We start from the raw sequence: 16,309 nt of genomic DNA, 5'->3' as shown, positions 1-16,309 counted from the left end.
TAGTCTGTCCACCAGAGGACTCTCTACAACGTCCTTGTTAGTGATGGTGTTGCATAGTCTGTCCACCAGAGGACGCTCTCATAGTCTGTCCACCAGAGGACGCGCTACAACGTCCCTGTTAGTGATGGCGTTGCATAGTCTGTCAACCAGAGGACGTTCTACAACGTCCCTGTTGGCAACACTGATTATTATTTTTGTTAATGTGTTTTTGATTGCAAGTTTGTATTTTTATACATTTTATTTATCAGAAAATGTATTTATTTTAATGTTCCTCTGTTCTGTTGTGACAATAAAACAAATAATTATCATATTTTAGTGAGAACTCAAATAACTCATGTTAGGGAAATCTGTTTATGTTTTGTAACTTGTTTCTGGATTTAGTTATTTTTTTAATATATTTATCGGCATATCGGATTTTTAAATAACCAAACATTCGTATCGGTATCAGACTTAAAAATCCTTTATTGGTCGTTAATGATCCTGGCAACTGCTCTAAATGTCAGTTGAGATCAAAGCGTCTCTTAATATGTAACAAGGGGGAAATAGAAGACTTCATATGCTCCTCCACAATACTACAGCCCCCTGACACCAGAAGAACACTTAAAACCACATATACTCTTAACTTCCTCCCAGCTGCTAACCACCTATGAGCACTTTGTTCAATTAGTTAATTATGATCCGTTCATTGCTTCCGGTTGCAGTCAGACAGCCTGTTCTGACAGGGAACTGAAGCTGTTCCATCCATCTCTGGTCTCTTCAAAGCCTCCAGGGTTTATACACATTTTTTGGGAAATATCCATGACTCTGTAACTACTGTCTCCAAAGTGAGCCGTTTAAAATAAGGAAGATCTAAAATCACATAAGTAAGGAAGCTTATGTTCCCCACATGCAAATGTGGCTGCTATCTGAGGAAACATGACGCTGAAAGGTTTGCTGACATCTTCGCACAATTAAAAAGAATAATGAGAGTAAGAGACTTTTAACGCCCCACAATACATTGGCCCTAAATAAAGGCACACAAAAGTTGTGTACCTTTGGTGGATTCACCAAAATAAGTTGTTACATTTTTTGTCATGGATATAAGAAGCCAAATACACTTTGACTAAGGGATAAGTATTCAAATGGACGGTGACGATGACCCATCCTGACTGGAATATGAACTCTAGCGGAGTTTTTCAACACTGATGTCAGCAAAGAACAGACTAATCCTGGCTCTCAGACACTTACTGTAATTCAATGTCAAAAAAGAAGCAGATGGAACAATGACACAAGCATCACAGGCATCACACTCGGCTGCGTTAATACAACTGGATGCTTTAAAAGCCATTGTGTGCGCCACTTAACCTCAGCTAAACTTCAACAGGACTGAGCGACATTATGTCCCATTTTGCCGTCAGAGGAGGCTAGCAAGGTTAGCGATGTGGGATTAGCACTGTAGAGTATCATGATGCTGGGAGCAAGCAGCTGATTGTAATGGGCAAGCTGCGTCTGTTGCAACAAAAAATACTGTGGCTGAATGTGAAGAACAACATACCACAAATTCTCCTTTTATTGTCATTTTGTACCTAGTATAGTTTTACTTTATTGTTGTGGGATCACTGTGTGAAATATATGGCTAAATGCAAATGGCAGAGTTGTTGTACAGACTTTAAATGTTGGCCCTCAACAACGCTGTCTGATATGTATCCGAGGAGTTCATTTATAAAGCACTTTTCAAAAAGGACATTACTAAGCGCTTCACAGGAAGAAGAAAATAGCAAAACCTACAAAATAAAGACATAAAGTAAAGACAAAAACATAAATGGGTTTTAAGATTCTCTTAAAAAATGTGCTCTGATTTGACTTTTTAAATAGCTTAACAAGACCAGTGCATTAGCGGTGATAATATCAAATGTCTTACCTTATCCAGCTTCGCCTCGATCTCCACCACCTCTGTCTCCACCTCATCAATATTTGCCCTGAAAAGCAACAGAAGTTGTTTAAAGCACGTGTGGTAATGTGTTACTGGCTGACTGAAAGAAACCCTATTAAACATTATTTCTGTCATTTGGAAAACCGCCGTTGAAAAATGATTTCTCCCGTTCTCAGAAAGCAAAAAGACACTTCATAAGTCTGTGATTGGCAGATGGATTTAATTTTTTTCACTGAGCCAAAGCCAGACATGTTTGAGCATCAACAGGCGAGAGTTTGGGTGTGGTTCAAGTGAGCGAGACGTCATCCTGGGAGCAGTTCTGTCAAAACAAAGGGACAGACCAAGATTTGACACAGTGGGGGGGGGGCTGTCTAGCACATCCTGACCCCCCATAGACCTACTGTTATTGTCAACGCCACTGCAACTACACCAGCACAGTGAGAGGTGTGATTTACAGCCAGAGGCTCACACCTGCTTTGCGTAGCCCCTGAACGCACCACACCGCGGCTTCTCCACATAATGATGTCAGGAATGAGAGGGGCTGGGACAAAATGCTTGTGTCCCCATTTGATTCTTTTACGATACATGTGTGCTGATCCGATATCGGTATTGGGATTTTCATTTACTGCAATTTCATAGTATTGAGTATTGCTATTTTCTTGTCCTTCTTTAACAATAATAGTACAGAATAATACACTTCTTGAGACAATAAAACAAATGATTGTTTTCTAGAAGAATGCACATCACATGTCAGTCTGACGTTTATTTCATTTGTAAAGAATTACTTTTTCTGCTTTTGGTCAGAAAACTGACAGATGTAGTTGCCATTGGCTGTACCGTATAACCAGAAAATATTTAAGTGAATCGATTTTGATCCCCCCCCCCACCACCAAAATATGGATTGTGCATTATAAATAGATCAATGCCTTCATTGCCTGTTGCTCATCCTGACCTTATGTGCATTCTGCTGCCCAGTGGGACATTGTGGCTTCATTGGAGTATATATATATATATATATATACACAGTATATATAGTATATATATCATCAATAGCCAGCCATAGCTCTGCAGACCTCAACCTTCACATGTATAGCCACACCAGCATTGTGGCTCAAGGGATGGAGGTGTGGTCCAGACTGAAATATCCCGACAACTGTTGCATTAATTGCCATGGCATTTCCTCCAGACATCCATGTTCCACACCACAGCTAAACAAAGGCAAGACAATGCGCACACAAGTCCTTACTATCCATTCGCAGAAAAACAGCTGATTGTTGCGCCTCTCTCTCTCTCCATTTCAATTTCATGTTGCTTTATTGGCATAACAAAAAATCCATAAATACATCTGATATAATAATACAAGTTAACAGGATACTTATGATATAATTGTAGATACTAAATAAATGCTGTGCAAGTGCAAACAATAAAATCTCTCTCTCTCTCACACTATCTCTCTCTCTTTCTCTCTCTCTCTCTCTAGAAACAGCTGATCACAATTGAATTCAAAGAGGCTCTATTGACATGGGAAACAGATGCTTACATTCCATATTGCACATATTGCACACATGTACATAACCATTTACCATATACCATGTCTCTTTCTCTTTCTCTGACTTTTCATCTGATGCCCCGTCGTGTTGACAGGTTTGGGCTTGTAGTTAAACATCTCAGCAACATGCCATGCCGGGGTTATTTAGAAAACGTCAGCATGCTAACACGGTCCAGTTTGGTCTTGAGTCTCACTTTTGTCATGCATTTTATATTTTCATGGCTGTTAACCCACCTGTTGTCAAATTTGACCCCTTTCCAAAAAGATTCTATATCAGAAATATGGGTTTCTTTCAAACAAATTTTCCATTTTCATTTGGAGAAAAAAACAATCGGTAAAAGAACTTTAAAAAAAGTGAAAAAAAGAGAGAAAGATGTTTAATAAAAGTAAATAAATGTGAACAAATGTCAAATAAAGTGACAAAAATTTAAAAAAAAGCGATAAATGTAAAAAAAAGGATGATCATAACCTTGATAAAAGGTTTTTATTTTAAATGTTGACGCTAAAGCCATCTTTATTGTAAATAGCAGCCATGCTTCACGCTACATTGTGTGATTCTTCAGATGCACACAGGTGTGTGTGTGTGTGTGCGTGTGTGTGTGTGTGTGTGTGGGGGGGGGGGGGGGGGGGGGGGGGCAGATCGGTTACTCTAGAGAGGAAATATCTGTCAAAAGATTTGACTCATGCAGAATGGAAACATGCATTACTAAAATAATCAATACCATATTGTTCCACATGTGGCCGTGTGTTAGTGTAACCTCAGCTGATCTCCTTCAGCCAGCCACACCCAGGGATAGTGTTGCTGAGCGCAAAGCTGTTTTCATTGCTGATGTCATTTTGGAAACCTTTCTCACCCTTTTTAATGTGAATATCTACAGATACCCAACACAGTTCCTGAATGACCCATTCAAAGCAGGCAAACACAGATATACAGACACTGTACTGTAAGATTAACCGCAATGTTATCGGCAGCGCTTTTGTCAAAGGTCACTCAATGCAAAACTTAAAAATGAGTTATATTCTGCATTTAATATTATGTTTATTAAGAAATAAAAAAGCTGTATTCAATAGACTATACTGGTTACTTTGCATGTTTTATCAAAGTAATGGTTACACCATCCTCTCTGTGTCAAGCCTTTATTTTCTAGTTCCGAGTACCTATGTCTTAGACTTTATGGTTGCTGCTCTAGCTTGTATTGGTTTTCTAGAGCAGTGGTTCCCAACATGGAGGCCGAGACCCCCCTAAGGGGTTACAAAATACATCAAACCTTATGTTTCCTGTCATAACAAGATAGGAAAGAAAGAGGCAAAACGACGTGAAACCTTTTACCTCGTCAAACTTCTGGAAATACGACACGAAAACATCGCTCTTTGGTTAAACTGCTCACAGTTGATAACCATAGCTAAATAAATTGGGAACCAGTGCCTTGGTGCTTTAATTATTTATTTTTTAAAGATTATTTTAAGTGCATTTTTGGCCTTACTTCTTCCAAAAAGTAACTAAATTAGACACTGCAAAATATAAAAGTAACTAGTTACTTCAGAAAGTAACTAATATATTACTTTCAAGTACATATTTGAATGCTCAAATGTGACCCCTATAAAGGGGGGCATTATTTGCTTAACAAATAATGCTTGTTAATCACTACAGCAGAAATAAATAACAAATATATACTCTAGAGCGAGGGAGAAGTGAGAGATTGACAGTGATTAGCTTCTGAGCGAGTAGCCACACCAGAGACACATTGAGGGAATCCACGTGCCCCCCTTGTGAGCCGGATCGCCCCAGTGAGACTCAGCTGGGCACAGACGCCCCAGAGGGTTGTGTTTTGGTGGGTGAACCGCAGCAGAGCAGCCTGGTGGTCTGAATGAGTAACGAGCAGGTGGGATGCTAAGGAGGGAGCCACCACTGGGTCTAGGTAGTGACCCCTGAAATACAGTCGCGGGACCCCAACCAAACCGCCAGCTGCTGCACACGGCCCACTGGGGAGAGCCAATTTGCCAACGAGTGATGCAGTGATGCAGCGATGTCAGCGCGCTCTCGACTTCCTGTCGGCAGACAGATGAGAACAGCTGGAGAGCTTCAATGGTCCGCAGCAACCAGCAGACTGTCTGATAGCAAGTAAATGTCTCTGTCCTGTACGCCAAAACGGTGTTGTTGTTTTAGTTGTCCGAATTTGTCTAGTCCATATCCATGTCCTGTACAAATGTTTGTCCCAACGTGCTGTAATCACGTTCAATGTTTTATGTTTATGCAGAACAGGAACCTGCTGAAAACCAGTTTTTAAACTGAGTCAGGCCCGCATGTTATTTTTTTAATATCCTGTATAATAAATATGAATGAATGAATGAATGAATGAAGCTGCTGTATCCTCTTAAGCATCTTTAATCATAATTCAAAACCTGCCACAGAAGTCTTCATCAGTGTGGGGAGTTTGGGAGGCTACAGAGGGGACAGGAGGTGGAGGCTGGAGGGTTTGGAGACAGGGGCGGCCCCGTCTGTCTGAGGGCCCCATTGTTATAATGGCACTTCCTGGCTGGAGAAATGGCAGCATTTTGTTATAGTATTGATTGCTTTAGTGTTTTGAGGCTGGATGGCGGACTGGAGGGGGTTGGGATCCCTGAGTATAGTCTCTTCAGCTCCGTTGAACAGCAGCTAGGGTTATTCTTAGCTGCATATCCCCCCCGCCCGGCCCAGCTTCCAACCTCCTCCCCGCCCCTTCCCCAGACCACAACATGAACTAATGCAGGGTCAAGGAGGTATCCTCTGGCTATGCAATGCCTAGCACTAAAACAGTCCTACCCAGTATACCAACCGTCCAAGCAAATAGTCAGTTACTGCACCAACAGCCCATTTTGCCATCCTTATGACATTATGAACTCCAAAGACATGATTGCCTTCATGCATTGCGTGCCCCATTCCCATCATCATCCTAATAATTTAAGAATTACATCTCCCCATGATCTGTTGTAACCCGATCCTAATGCATTTAAGGTGCAGAGGGAGTTCAGATGTCTCAGGTAATACCCTCCCCAACATGTGTTCAAAGCCCTGACTATTGTTTCCTAAGCCCAGGCTTTTATTTCCACTCGACAGCTTAGATGCATTCCTCATACTGAAAACAGGCCTGCTTTCTCTGCTTAGAGAGGAGAGAGCTCACATTTCGGCACCAGACTGTACTGAGTGCATGAATTAAACTGAAAGCCTCTTCAACAGCACACATCTGTACTAATGGCTTTACAGAAGTGACAAGTCTGCTGCAGCTATATTTGCTCATCTATGCCTCGATTACAACGTGCTGGAGGCATTAAGCCTTCAGATTTAGCTGTACTGGATGGGTGCTATCCACCACGGGGTTAACATATATGTCTCAGGACAGGTTATCACATCAGATGTGTCAGTAAAAATATAAAAGCCCGGTCTGTGTCACGTGACCTTCTGCCACACCTCTTTAGGAGACTAGAGGCAGATCCAGAGTGTATTGGTTCCAATGAGAGGAGTCAATTTCCACACACAGATTAGGAGTAATTAATTTGCCCCATAGTTACCAAAGTATATATCGAACCCATTTTCACACAAGCTACATATCTCCCAAACATTCACACTCTAAATTAGCATTTTTCAGACACATCAAGAGAAAATTAACTTTCTACGAGGCCTTTTGTCCCAGCTACTAACTCTCGCGAGATCTGACAACGCGTCAACCAACGTTTGGGAATGTCTTTTTTTTCAGAATGCTAAATATTTTAGCTGTGTAAATATCTAACGTTGGCAAAAGAAAAAAAATTGAGTGTCAGCGTCAGTTCTGGCAGGCTAGTCAAGACGCTGCTAACGCTATTGCTGTTAACTACCGAGCCATAGGTTTAATTCTGAATCTTATCAAATTTAATTGTTATCATTCAAAAATAAATCCTAAATCATTTCTATTGGTGTGTGTGTTTGACTTAATGGACCTACAGAAATAATACATTATACAAACATGTCTTTCTCCACCCACTACACCTTAAATTAGTCCACGCCCACTGAGGAGACAGAATGTGTGTGTACCCCCCCCCCACACCCCCTTGGATGTGCCAAATAGTTGTGTGTAGCCAAAACAGCTGAGGGACAGCCATTCACCAAGCCCAGTTTCTACGGCAACATTCATCCACCCTCACAGATAGACCCCCCCCCAGCCCACCCACTCATTCATTAAGGGGACTCAATACAGAGACCACCAACACTCCCCACCAAACTATTTCCACACAGGAGCCTCGTGTGTCTGATCTCTGCCAAGTCTGTGAAGGCACCGTCTGGTGTTGAGTTCAGGAGCGGACAGGACCTTTGAACCTTTTGGGGTCACATTAGTGTTGAAATAAATCAATCTACAGCAAAGTAATTGATTGCAATGTGATCATGTTAAGTCATTTATCACATATAAATGCCAAACATTCATTGGTTCCAGCTTATTAATTATGAAGTCAGTTGGGAAAAAAATGTATTCAAAAAGTGTGACCTTGGATCCTGGGAACGTTTGACGTTTTAATTTTAACAATGAATAGATTAATCAAAATAAAATGACTGATTGATGCAAGTAATCATTCATTGCAGCCTCTTTTTACAACAGAAAGACAGCAAAATCAGTGATATAGATAATGTTTAGGAAACATTTTTACAAAAGTGTGGATTTTCAGTGGCAGAAAACACAAGGGTTAAATATAGTGTATAACGGCCGATATATCGGAATATCGGATTTTTAAATAACCAAATATTTGTATCGGTATCTACCTTAAAAACCTTCAAAATCCTTAAAAACGGGTCTGGCTGCAGTCAGATGTTATGTCATCTTAATGTACCAGGATGAAAGCCGAAGCCCTCACTGCCCTGAAGGCTCTCAGTGAAGCAGCAACTAAACCAAGAGTGAGTGACCCAACGGCCGCCTGGCCCGGCTTGTCCTCGTGGTAAAGCCCCCCCCCCAAACAACTTGGTCTATTTAAGCAGATGAAAAGCCTCGTAAATCACCAACAAGGACAGAGGCTCGGGGACAGTTACCCAACAGAACTACAGTCACACTGTATGAGACCCAAAGACGTTCAGATAAAATAATACAGGAGGCTTCAAACGAATTCTTCGAAACACATTCTGCACGGTTTTGTTTTCGCATGCGATTAGAAGCCTCTGAAATGCAAATTAGATCAGAGACAGTGTCTCAAAATAGATATGTGTATGCAGGCTTTATGTTTTCAGCAGCAATTATCCAGCATTTCACTTCACTGTAAAAGCAGACTTCCATTATACTATATTGTGATGTATATTCATTCTTTTTTGTCCATACATCTCAGGAAACTGAACAATCAAGCTGCAAACTTAGAGTGGATGTTTTCAGGAAATGATTGCAGCCCGAAGCGAAAAAAATGTATTAACTGGGGTGCTATTGCCTTTATATAACGTCAGATTAGCCAAATATTCTGGGACTAATTTAGTTTTTCTACATGGATTTTAACATCTTTTATCCCCCCACTGCAGCCAAGATTAACATGAAGCTATTCATTGTGATGTAAACGGGAATAAAAAATATACCATCTTGTGATATTTTTCAGAAAAAAATCATATATTCCCCATTTTAGTCAGGTAGACCTCATCAGGCATTAACTCGTCTTTCTGCTTCGGTAGTAGGAATGCTCTTGTCTTACTTTACATTTCTGAAAGGGTATTGCATATTAATGAGTGTGTTCATTAGAAGACAAAAAAAGAAATATTGCAGTCTACTCACTCTAATTCTCTCTTTCTCCTCTCAGTGCCGATTCTAAATCTCCCTGAGGCAGATTTGTAATATTGGGCTATAATCAAATTTACTTGAAAACTGACTTAAATACTTCTGGAAATGTAAAAAATTGTATAATGTAGACAATTATGTAGAGCCATAAGTTTATTATTTGGATGTATTCCTTATATTTTATAGCTTCTTGTTCTATTCTAATTGTGTGAGCACAGTAAGTCCATTCTTCTTGCTGCAATAAAACCCCATTTCTCTATCACAGGTTCAATAGATATCATATTACTGTAAGTCCAACAGACATGGTTCTGTTGATTTTTAACATGAAGATAACCAGAGCTTAAAAAAGAAGAAGGATAACCCAGAGTTGATGCCATTTAGCCCAAAGAAAGCCAGAGTAAACTTGTTTTGAGAGACAGGCCACCTTCATCGCTGGGTTTGCAGAAAGTCGACACAGAATAATAATCTATCATCGTTTCCTCATCATCTCAGACGGAGACCATGTGACACTGCAGCTGTCGTACCAGGTGAGCCAAGAGTACCTATCATGCCTATGTATATCCGGTACATGGACCACATTTTTTTCATGATGATAGACTCAACAAGGTGTCAGTCCCCCAAACCTGAAAGCTTGAGTCTGAAGGCTGCCTGGCCTGGGACAGGAGAGTCAGAAACAGGAGCCCAGCTGAGCTCACCGTAACATCCCAACGGCTCTCATCCAACGAGTTGTCTGGACTGGAAAGAACGGGCCGGAAAAATATATGAGGAGACTGAATGGGGTCGAGGAGTCTGGCTGACAATCGGTGGTGAGAGAAGTATTCCGATCCTTTTCTTAACCCTCATGTTGTCCTCGGGTCAAATCGACTCGTTTCCCTGTATCGATGTGCTTTTTAGATACCCAAAATAACATAAAACGTAGGAAAAAGTTATCGATAAAAAGCGTTGACATCATTGTTGATTTTCAATTTTGGCGGGAAGACAACACAAGCGTTAACTGCTAACACAACACAGTAAAAATACTCAGTTACAAGTAGGAGTACTGCATTGACAATGTTACTTGAGTAAAAGTATGCAAGTATCATTAGGAAAATGTACTCAGCAATCAGTGTTTAATGGTGTAATCATTTCAGCTGGACGTGTAGGCCTATTACCGTTGACTAGTTTGATTCATAATAAAATCTTGTATTTCATAAACGACATGTTTTTTTTGTGCAAAAATGTGTAAAGTGAATAGTAACCAACGCTGTCAGATGAATGTAGTGGAGTAAAGAATACATATTTCTGTCTGCAACGTAGTGGCGTAGAAGTAGGAAGAAAAGACTCAAGTAGAGTACCTCAAGTTTGTACTTTAGTACAGTACTTGAGTAAATGTACTTAATTGCATTCCAACCACTGCTGACAATACAACCCCCCCCAACCAAACTCAGCCTCTCCAAAATCAACAGCCCCGGTGTTATTTCTGTCTGGAGGAGATATCTGGTCTGGCGGCAGGTTGAACGCTCCACCTTGGATGACCAGTCTGCCTGCTGTGCATGGTGAACTTTTGCCCGTCTGCCCCCCCCCCCCCCCCCCCCCCCCCCCCCCCCCCCCCCCCCCCCCCCCCCCCCCCCCCCCCCCCCGGCCCCTGCCACACCCGTGCCAACCCTCCCTCCTACATGCTCGTGGATTGGCTGTGCGGTGCTTCTCTGCACGCCACAGACCACAGCACATAAATCCTGACAGGATCTTGGACGGGTCTCCCCAGAAAGCTGCACAAAAACACACAACCCCCCCCCCCCCAAGCCACACACAGAAGCAAAACATATTTCCGTGTATCATGTTTTTGAACACTAACACCAAAGGCTGATTTATGCCAGTGTTAAATACCTTTATATATGAACATTACTATGCCAGAAATTACAAATGTTCACTGAATCCCCCATAATTATCTACTTTGAAATAACACTTAAATCTTCAATAGAGACTTTCCAACTGCCCAGGAAAACCGAGAGTAATTAAAAAGTCAAGAAAAACAACAATAAAAATGGAGAAAATACATTTTACTGCTGGTTTTTCTGACAGATTGTATGTAGCTGCGGTTAAAAAAAAAACTCAATCATATCAGAAGAGGACCACATGACTTAATAATAGCCCATATTTAATAAAAGGGACAAAATTGATCTGATATACTGGCAACGAAAGAAAAATGTTGCCTTAACCAGGGTTTCAGTTTGTTGTTCTAAAGTCTTTTCTTAGAAGCGGAGTGATACTTATTGCGCAAAGGAATTATAGCCATTGTATGTGCTTATTTCATTTTGGCTACGAACCAATTAGATTGCTTGATTTATGAATGACTAAGAGAATCCCAACAGACAGATATGAATGGTCAAAACTGATGCAGCGGAGACCAAAATATCCTGACTTTTAGTTCACAATATTAACCGCAAATTTACTGGATCCTACATTTCCCATAATGCAAAGCAATTGCATTTTCAGACTTCAATAGAATCCAATTCCAGGATAGAATCCAGACAAAAGCCTCAGAAGGCATTATACAACTGTCTCCACACGCTTAGTACTCCTCCTCGTGATCTTAAGGGGGAAAATGGGGGAAAGAAAGGACTGCCTGCATGAAAATAAATGAAGACATCAACATTTCTATCTTTTTAAACAGTAACAATAAGGTTTGAATAAAATCCAGTATTCTCATTGCTGCTAATATTCCTCTTGTATCAGGCTGTGAACTGTCCCGTTGGACCTGGAACAACACGTGACCCTCCCTTGGCGAGAGACATTAGTCCTGGCGCTGTCCAACGTGTCCAACGGTTTCAGCCAGGCAGTCCCCTGAGCTGGGGATAACATTACCGTTTTAATCAGAGCAGATGAATCCCATCTTCACACATAACGTGAACAAGAACAGCTGAAAGACATCTTTTCATTTCACAATTAAAACTTATGTACTATTACGATACTTTATAAAATCAATCTTTTTCATAGATTCAATTCTAGAATCGTTTTATTTTTTTACCATTGATCCACATAAAGTTACTGCGGTCAGCGGAGAAAATCCATGTTATGTTTTTCTTATCTGTATAAGCATATAAAGGGAAATTAAAAGGTAAGACCGGTGGGAACGGCAAGGGTTGTCCCATACTAGCACCATAAAATCTCGTATTTTATCTGCTTTTATATTTTTGACTGTTTTTACCTGTTCTTTAATGTTTCATTTCTTATACTGCACTGTAACTTTATTATTGTATTTTAATTGTTTCATGTAAAGCAAGTTGAATGGCCCTGTTGCTGAACTGTGCTATACAAATGTCAGGCTGACTGACTGACTGAAATTTGTTGTGCATTCTTCTTAGAAAACAATTAGTTTTTAAAAATGTTGATATCATGTCTCTAGAAGTGTATACTTCAAATACAATAAATGAAGACCACTATACCAATTGAAATGGCAGCACCCATTTACTGTGATACTGTGGTACAAAAGCATCTAGTAGATACTGGCTGCCAAAGCCTGACCCCTGACCCCTGACCCCGCAGATACCCTGTTAGAGTGACCCGACCCCTGGGGAGCGAGCAGCTGCCCCTCAGCCCCCCCCCCCCCACCTTCAGATCAGACGCCTTTGCCAGCCAGAAGAGAAAAACTGAGCATGTCTCACCCTGTTTGCCTCAGAGTAACGTTTCAGAGAGAGAGAGAGAGAGAGAGAGAGAGAGAGAGAGAGACAGAGAGAGAGAGAGAGAGCGAGAGAGAGAGAGAGGCTGCCGCTGACCAACAGCAACAGCTGAAGTGGCCTTTCCCGCTTTTCTTTTTTCAACCTGCCTTTTCAAATTCAAAGCAGTCTGCTCTAACAGATCCTCCAGAACATCATGCAGACAGTTCTAGATGTACTGCACTTGAGTACACATTTGAGTTACTTGTACTTTCCTGGTGTATTTTTCCTCTATTTCACTTCATTTCAGAGGAAAAAGACTTTTGCACACAAAACATACAAAAGGGCTTATAAAGTATGTTTCATTATGTCGTATTCTACTAAGTACAGCTGAAACTAGGGCTAGGTGATTTTGACCAAATACCTCGATATCGATACCACAACGATATTGTAGTGTTGACTATTGGTGTTTTCAGAAAATATTTACACAAAGAGATTTTGATAAATAACCATCAGTAATGTGGATATAAAGTGTGCGCTTCTAGAGACACTGTATACTAAGTGGGTAATAAAGGATAATAATAGAACAGTTACAACAGTCTGGTAAGATCAGAAAAGTACATCACTTTACTGTAAAACCAGGAAAAGACAACACTTATGCCAAATTACCATGTTACAATATACAAAATGTAAGATGATATCTAGTCTCATATCAGGATATCGATATAATGTCGACTTATTGCCCAGCTCTAGCTGAAACGATTAGTTGATTAATCGATTTACAGGAGAACAAGAGGCAACTATTTGAAGTCCTTTTAATGCAATAACATTTCATGGTAGCACCTTTGAGGGTGTGCTTCTTTTCGTTTTAGTGTTTTTTTATTATAATGTATTTATATTCAATTCAATTCAATTTTATTTATAGTATCAATTCATAACAAGTTATCTCAAGACACTTTACAGATAGAGCAGGTCTAGACCACACTCCAGAATTTACAAGGACCCAACAGTTCCAGTAGTTTCCTCCAGAGGAAGCAACAGCGCAACAGTGGCAAGGAAAAACTTCCTTTATTTGAAATAATGTTCATTTTTGTACTGTTGGTCGTAAAAAAACATGCATTGCGAAGGTGTCACTTTGGGAAATTTTGCAACCCAAACAAGAAAATAATCAGCATATTAGATGAAGTTTTATTTTTTTTAAAGTTAAAAATAAGCTCCACCTGAAACAACAACAGTAAAATACTGCTTTCACACAAATGCTGCTTTCTTCTCACTGCAGTTGTCCCCTGAGGTCTTTTCATGTCTAAATGAATGAACATAACATTGTTTCCATTTATAACTCGTCTGGTTGTGGGATCTGTGAAGCAGACAAATAGCAAAACATCTGGATTATCTAATTTTAGCTTCTGCTCAGACAGATTGATTTCAGGGTACATGACCCAAGTACAGTCAGAGTTATTAGCTGAGTGCTAAAGCAGAATTCTTTCTGCTTGCACATGCTTGAGCTCCACAATTATAAAGCCGTAATGTGGCGGAAAGCGTTCCTGCTGCTACGTCCGAGTTGGATCTGTGAGGGTTTGCTTTCCTGTGTCAGCCTTTCCACTAATATTTCAAAGCTTTAACTGCAGGTCAGCTGTGGAACAGACGTCTTCTGCACAATATCGCCTTTCATACTGTAGTCAGGCAGCTGGACAGATGTCAATACCGAGGACAGTCATGTGAAAGACTCAGAGAGGGTCTAAAACCAATATCTCCCTCACGCAACTGTTGGAATATCAACAAATATCACTTCAGAGCAACCTGAGCTGTGTAGATTATTATCATTATTATTTTTCACTCAAACGGTGAGAGTGGTAGGTCCACGACTAGAGGCTTATCTAGGCATAAGTGGGGGGCTAGTAGCTATCTGCGTAGTCTCTCATAGTTAGACCTTTCTCCCCAGCACGGTGGAAGAGGGTCTGGCTCGTCCACACAGCATTTTGGGCAGGGAGAAAAACCTGCTCTGGTTTGGCATTTCTTTAAAGCAATCACAATCGTCTTGGACAGGGCTAAGCGCCGGACGGAGCCACGGTGCCGCTGTAAAATAGGCTGAAGAAGAAACTTGTTTTGGTGAAACGTGTGTATGTTTGGAAGTAGTTTTAGTCATCAACAGAAAACTCAGATTGGACAGATAGTCTAGCTAGCTGTCTGGATTTACCCTGCAGAGATCTGAGGACCAGTTAACCATAGTCCTCCGATTGGACAGATAGTCTAGCTAGCTGTCTGGATTTACCCTGCAGAGATTTGAGGAGCAGGTAACCATAGTCCTCAGAAATCCACCAGAGGTTAGAACGCCAAAACAAACACAGAGGAAGCGGCCGGCTATCCTGTCTAAAAAGAGGAACATCCAGGGGAACTCCCGACAGCAACGGAGTAATTCCTGAAGTGGGACGTTGTCTATGTAGTCTAGACTAGTAGCTGTGCGGCTGGAGGCCTGAGGATCCACGTTTCCCGATGCTCAAATGAGGAGTAAAACATTTTAAGCAGCATTTCTTGAACATAATTGTAATTTGATGCCACATTTTTAAGGAAAAGTCTGCAGATATTCTGGTATTTTTCTTAATGTCAACAAATTTCATGACGAAAATCAAAGTTGCCTGTGACTCCAAAGCCCGACATTCCTCTATTCCTCTTTGCCATAGAGCTTTATTATTGACCAAAAACTATTAGAAAGACTTATTGACATGTTCTGTCATTACCATGAACACTCACATTGTAGTTTATTTGATTTAATGCCACATACACCTTCCTGCTGCTGGAAATACTTTACTAGAGACCCAAACCTGTTATAATCCGCGACAAAAAATAGTCCCCAACCAATGCACAAATTACTCTTGATTCAATAGTTTGCTAAAAAAAAAAGTCAGTAACCAGCTTTTTCAGGAAATAACTGAGGCGTTTTAAACATTAAAGTATAAATTCATGACTTACTTTTAAAGATTTATGTATGACCCTTCAGTAGCAAAGAAAGGCAGAGAGAGAAGTTGGAAGGTATTGATTGGTGTTGCAGATTTCCCTGGTTGGATATACCAGCAGTGGTCTTCAAAGAAAAGAATGAACTATTTTATGTTTAACCCTTTAAGTGATTTATGAAATAAAACTATTCTCTGGTTTCAGCTTCTCAAATTTGAGCATTTGCTGATTTTTGGTTTTATATCATTGGAAACTCTATATTATTAGTTCTGGTTTTGGATTTGCTGACATTTTATTGACAAAAAATAATGATAAATTCATTGTAAAAAAAAAAAAAGCTTCTCTATCAGAAATTGTAGTTTGTTTCAACCAATTGGTCAAAAAAAAAAGTTATACCATTTCAAAAACAAAACAATAAAAGAACATGTGGAGACGTCAGACATATCTGTGTATGAAGGGTACTATGATCAATATGGAGACGTCAGACATATCTGTGTATGAAGGG

General features: G+C 40.4%; 1 protein-coding gene across 4 annotated transcripts in view; it reads right to left on the bottom strand.

Moving 5' to 3' along the window:
* acap3a (ArfGAP with coiled-coil, ankyrin repeat and PH domains 3a) overlaps positions 1-16,309 on the bottom strand; it is a 90,067-nt gene that overhangs the window by 49,596 nt on the left and 24,162 nt on the right. For all 4 annotated transcript variants that reach the window (XM_034877935.1, XM_034877937.1, XM_034877936.1 and 1 more), the window contains exon 2: positions 1,901-1,958. In XM_034877935.1, coding sequence (XP_034733826.1) covers positions 1,901-1,958 — 58 coding nt within the window. The remainder of the gene's footprint in view (positions 1-1,900; positions 1,959-16,309) is intronic.

Source organism: Etheostoma cragini, chromosome 7, assembly GCF_013103735.1.
Source record: "Etheostoma cragini isolate CJK2018 chromosome 7, CSU_Ecrag_1.0, whole genome shotgun sequence".
Classification (NCBI taxonomy): domain Eukaryota; kingdom Metazoa; phylum Chordata; class Actinopteri; order Perciformes; family Percidae; genus Etheostoma; species Etheostoma cragini.
The sequence above is the reverse complement of the archived record's forward strand: the minus strand, read 5'-3'. Positions and strand labels throughout refer to the sequence as shown.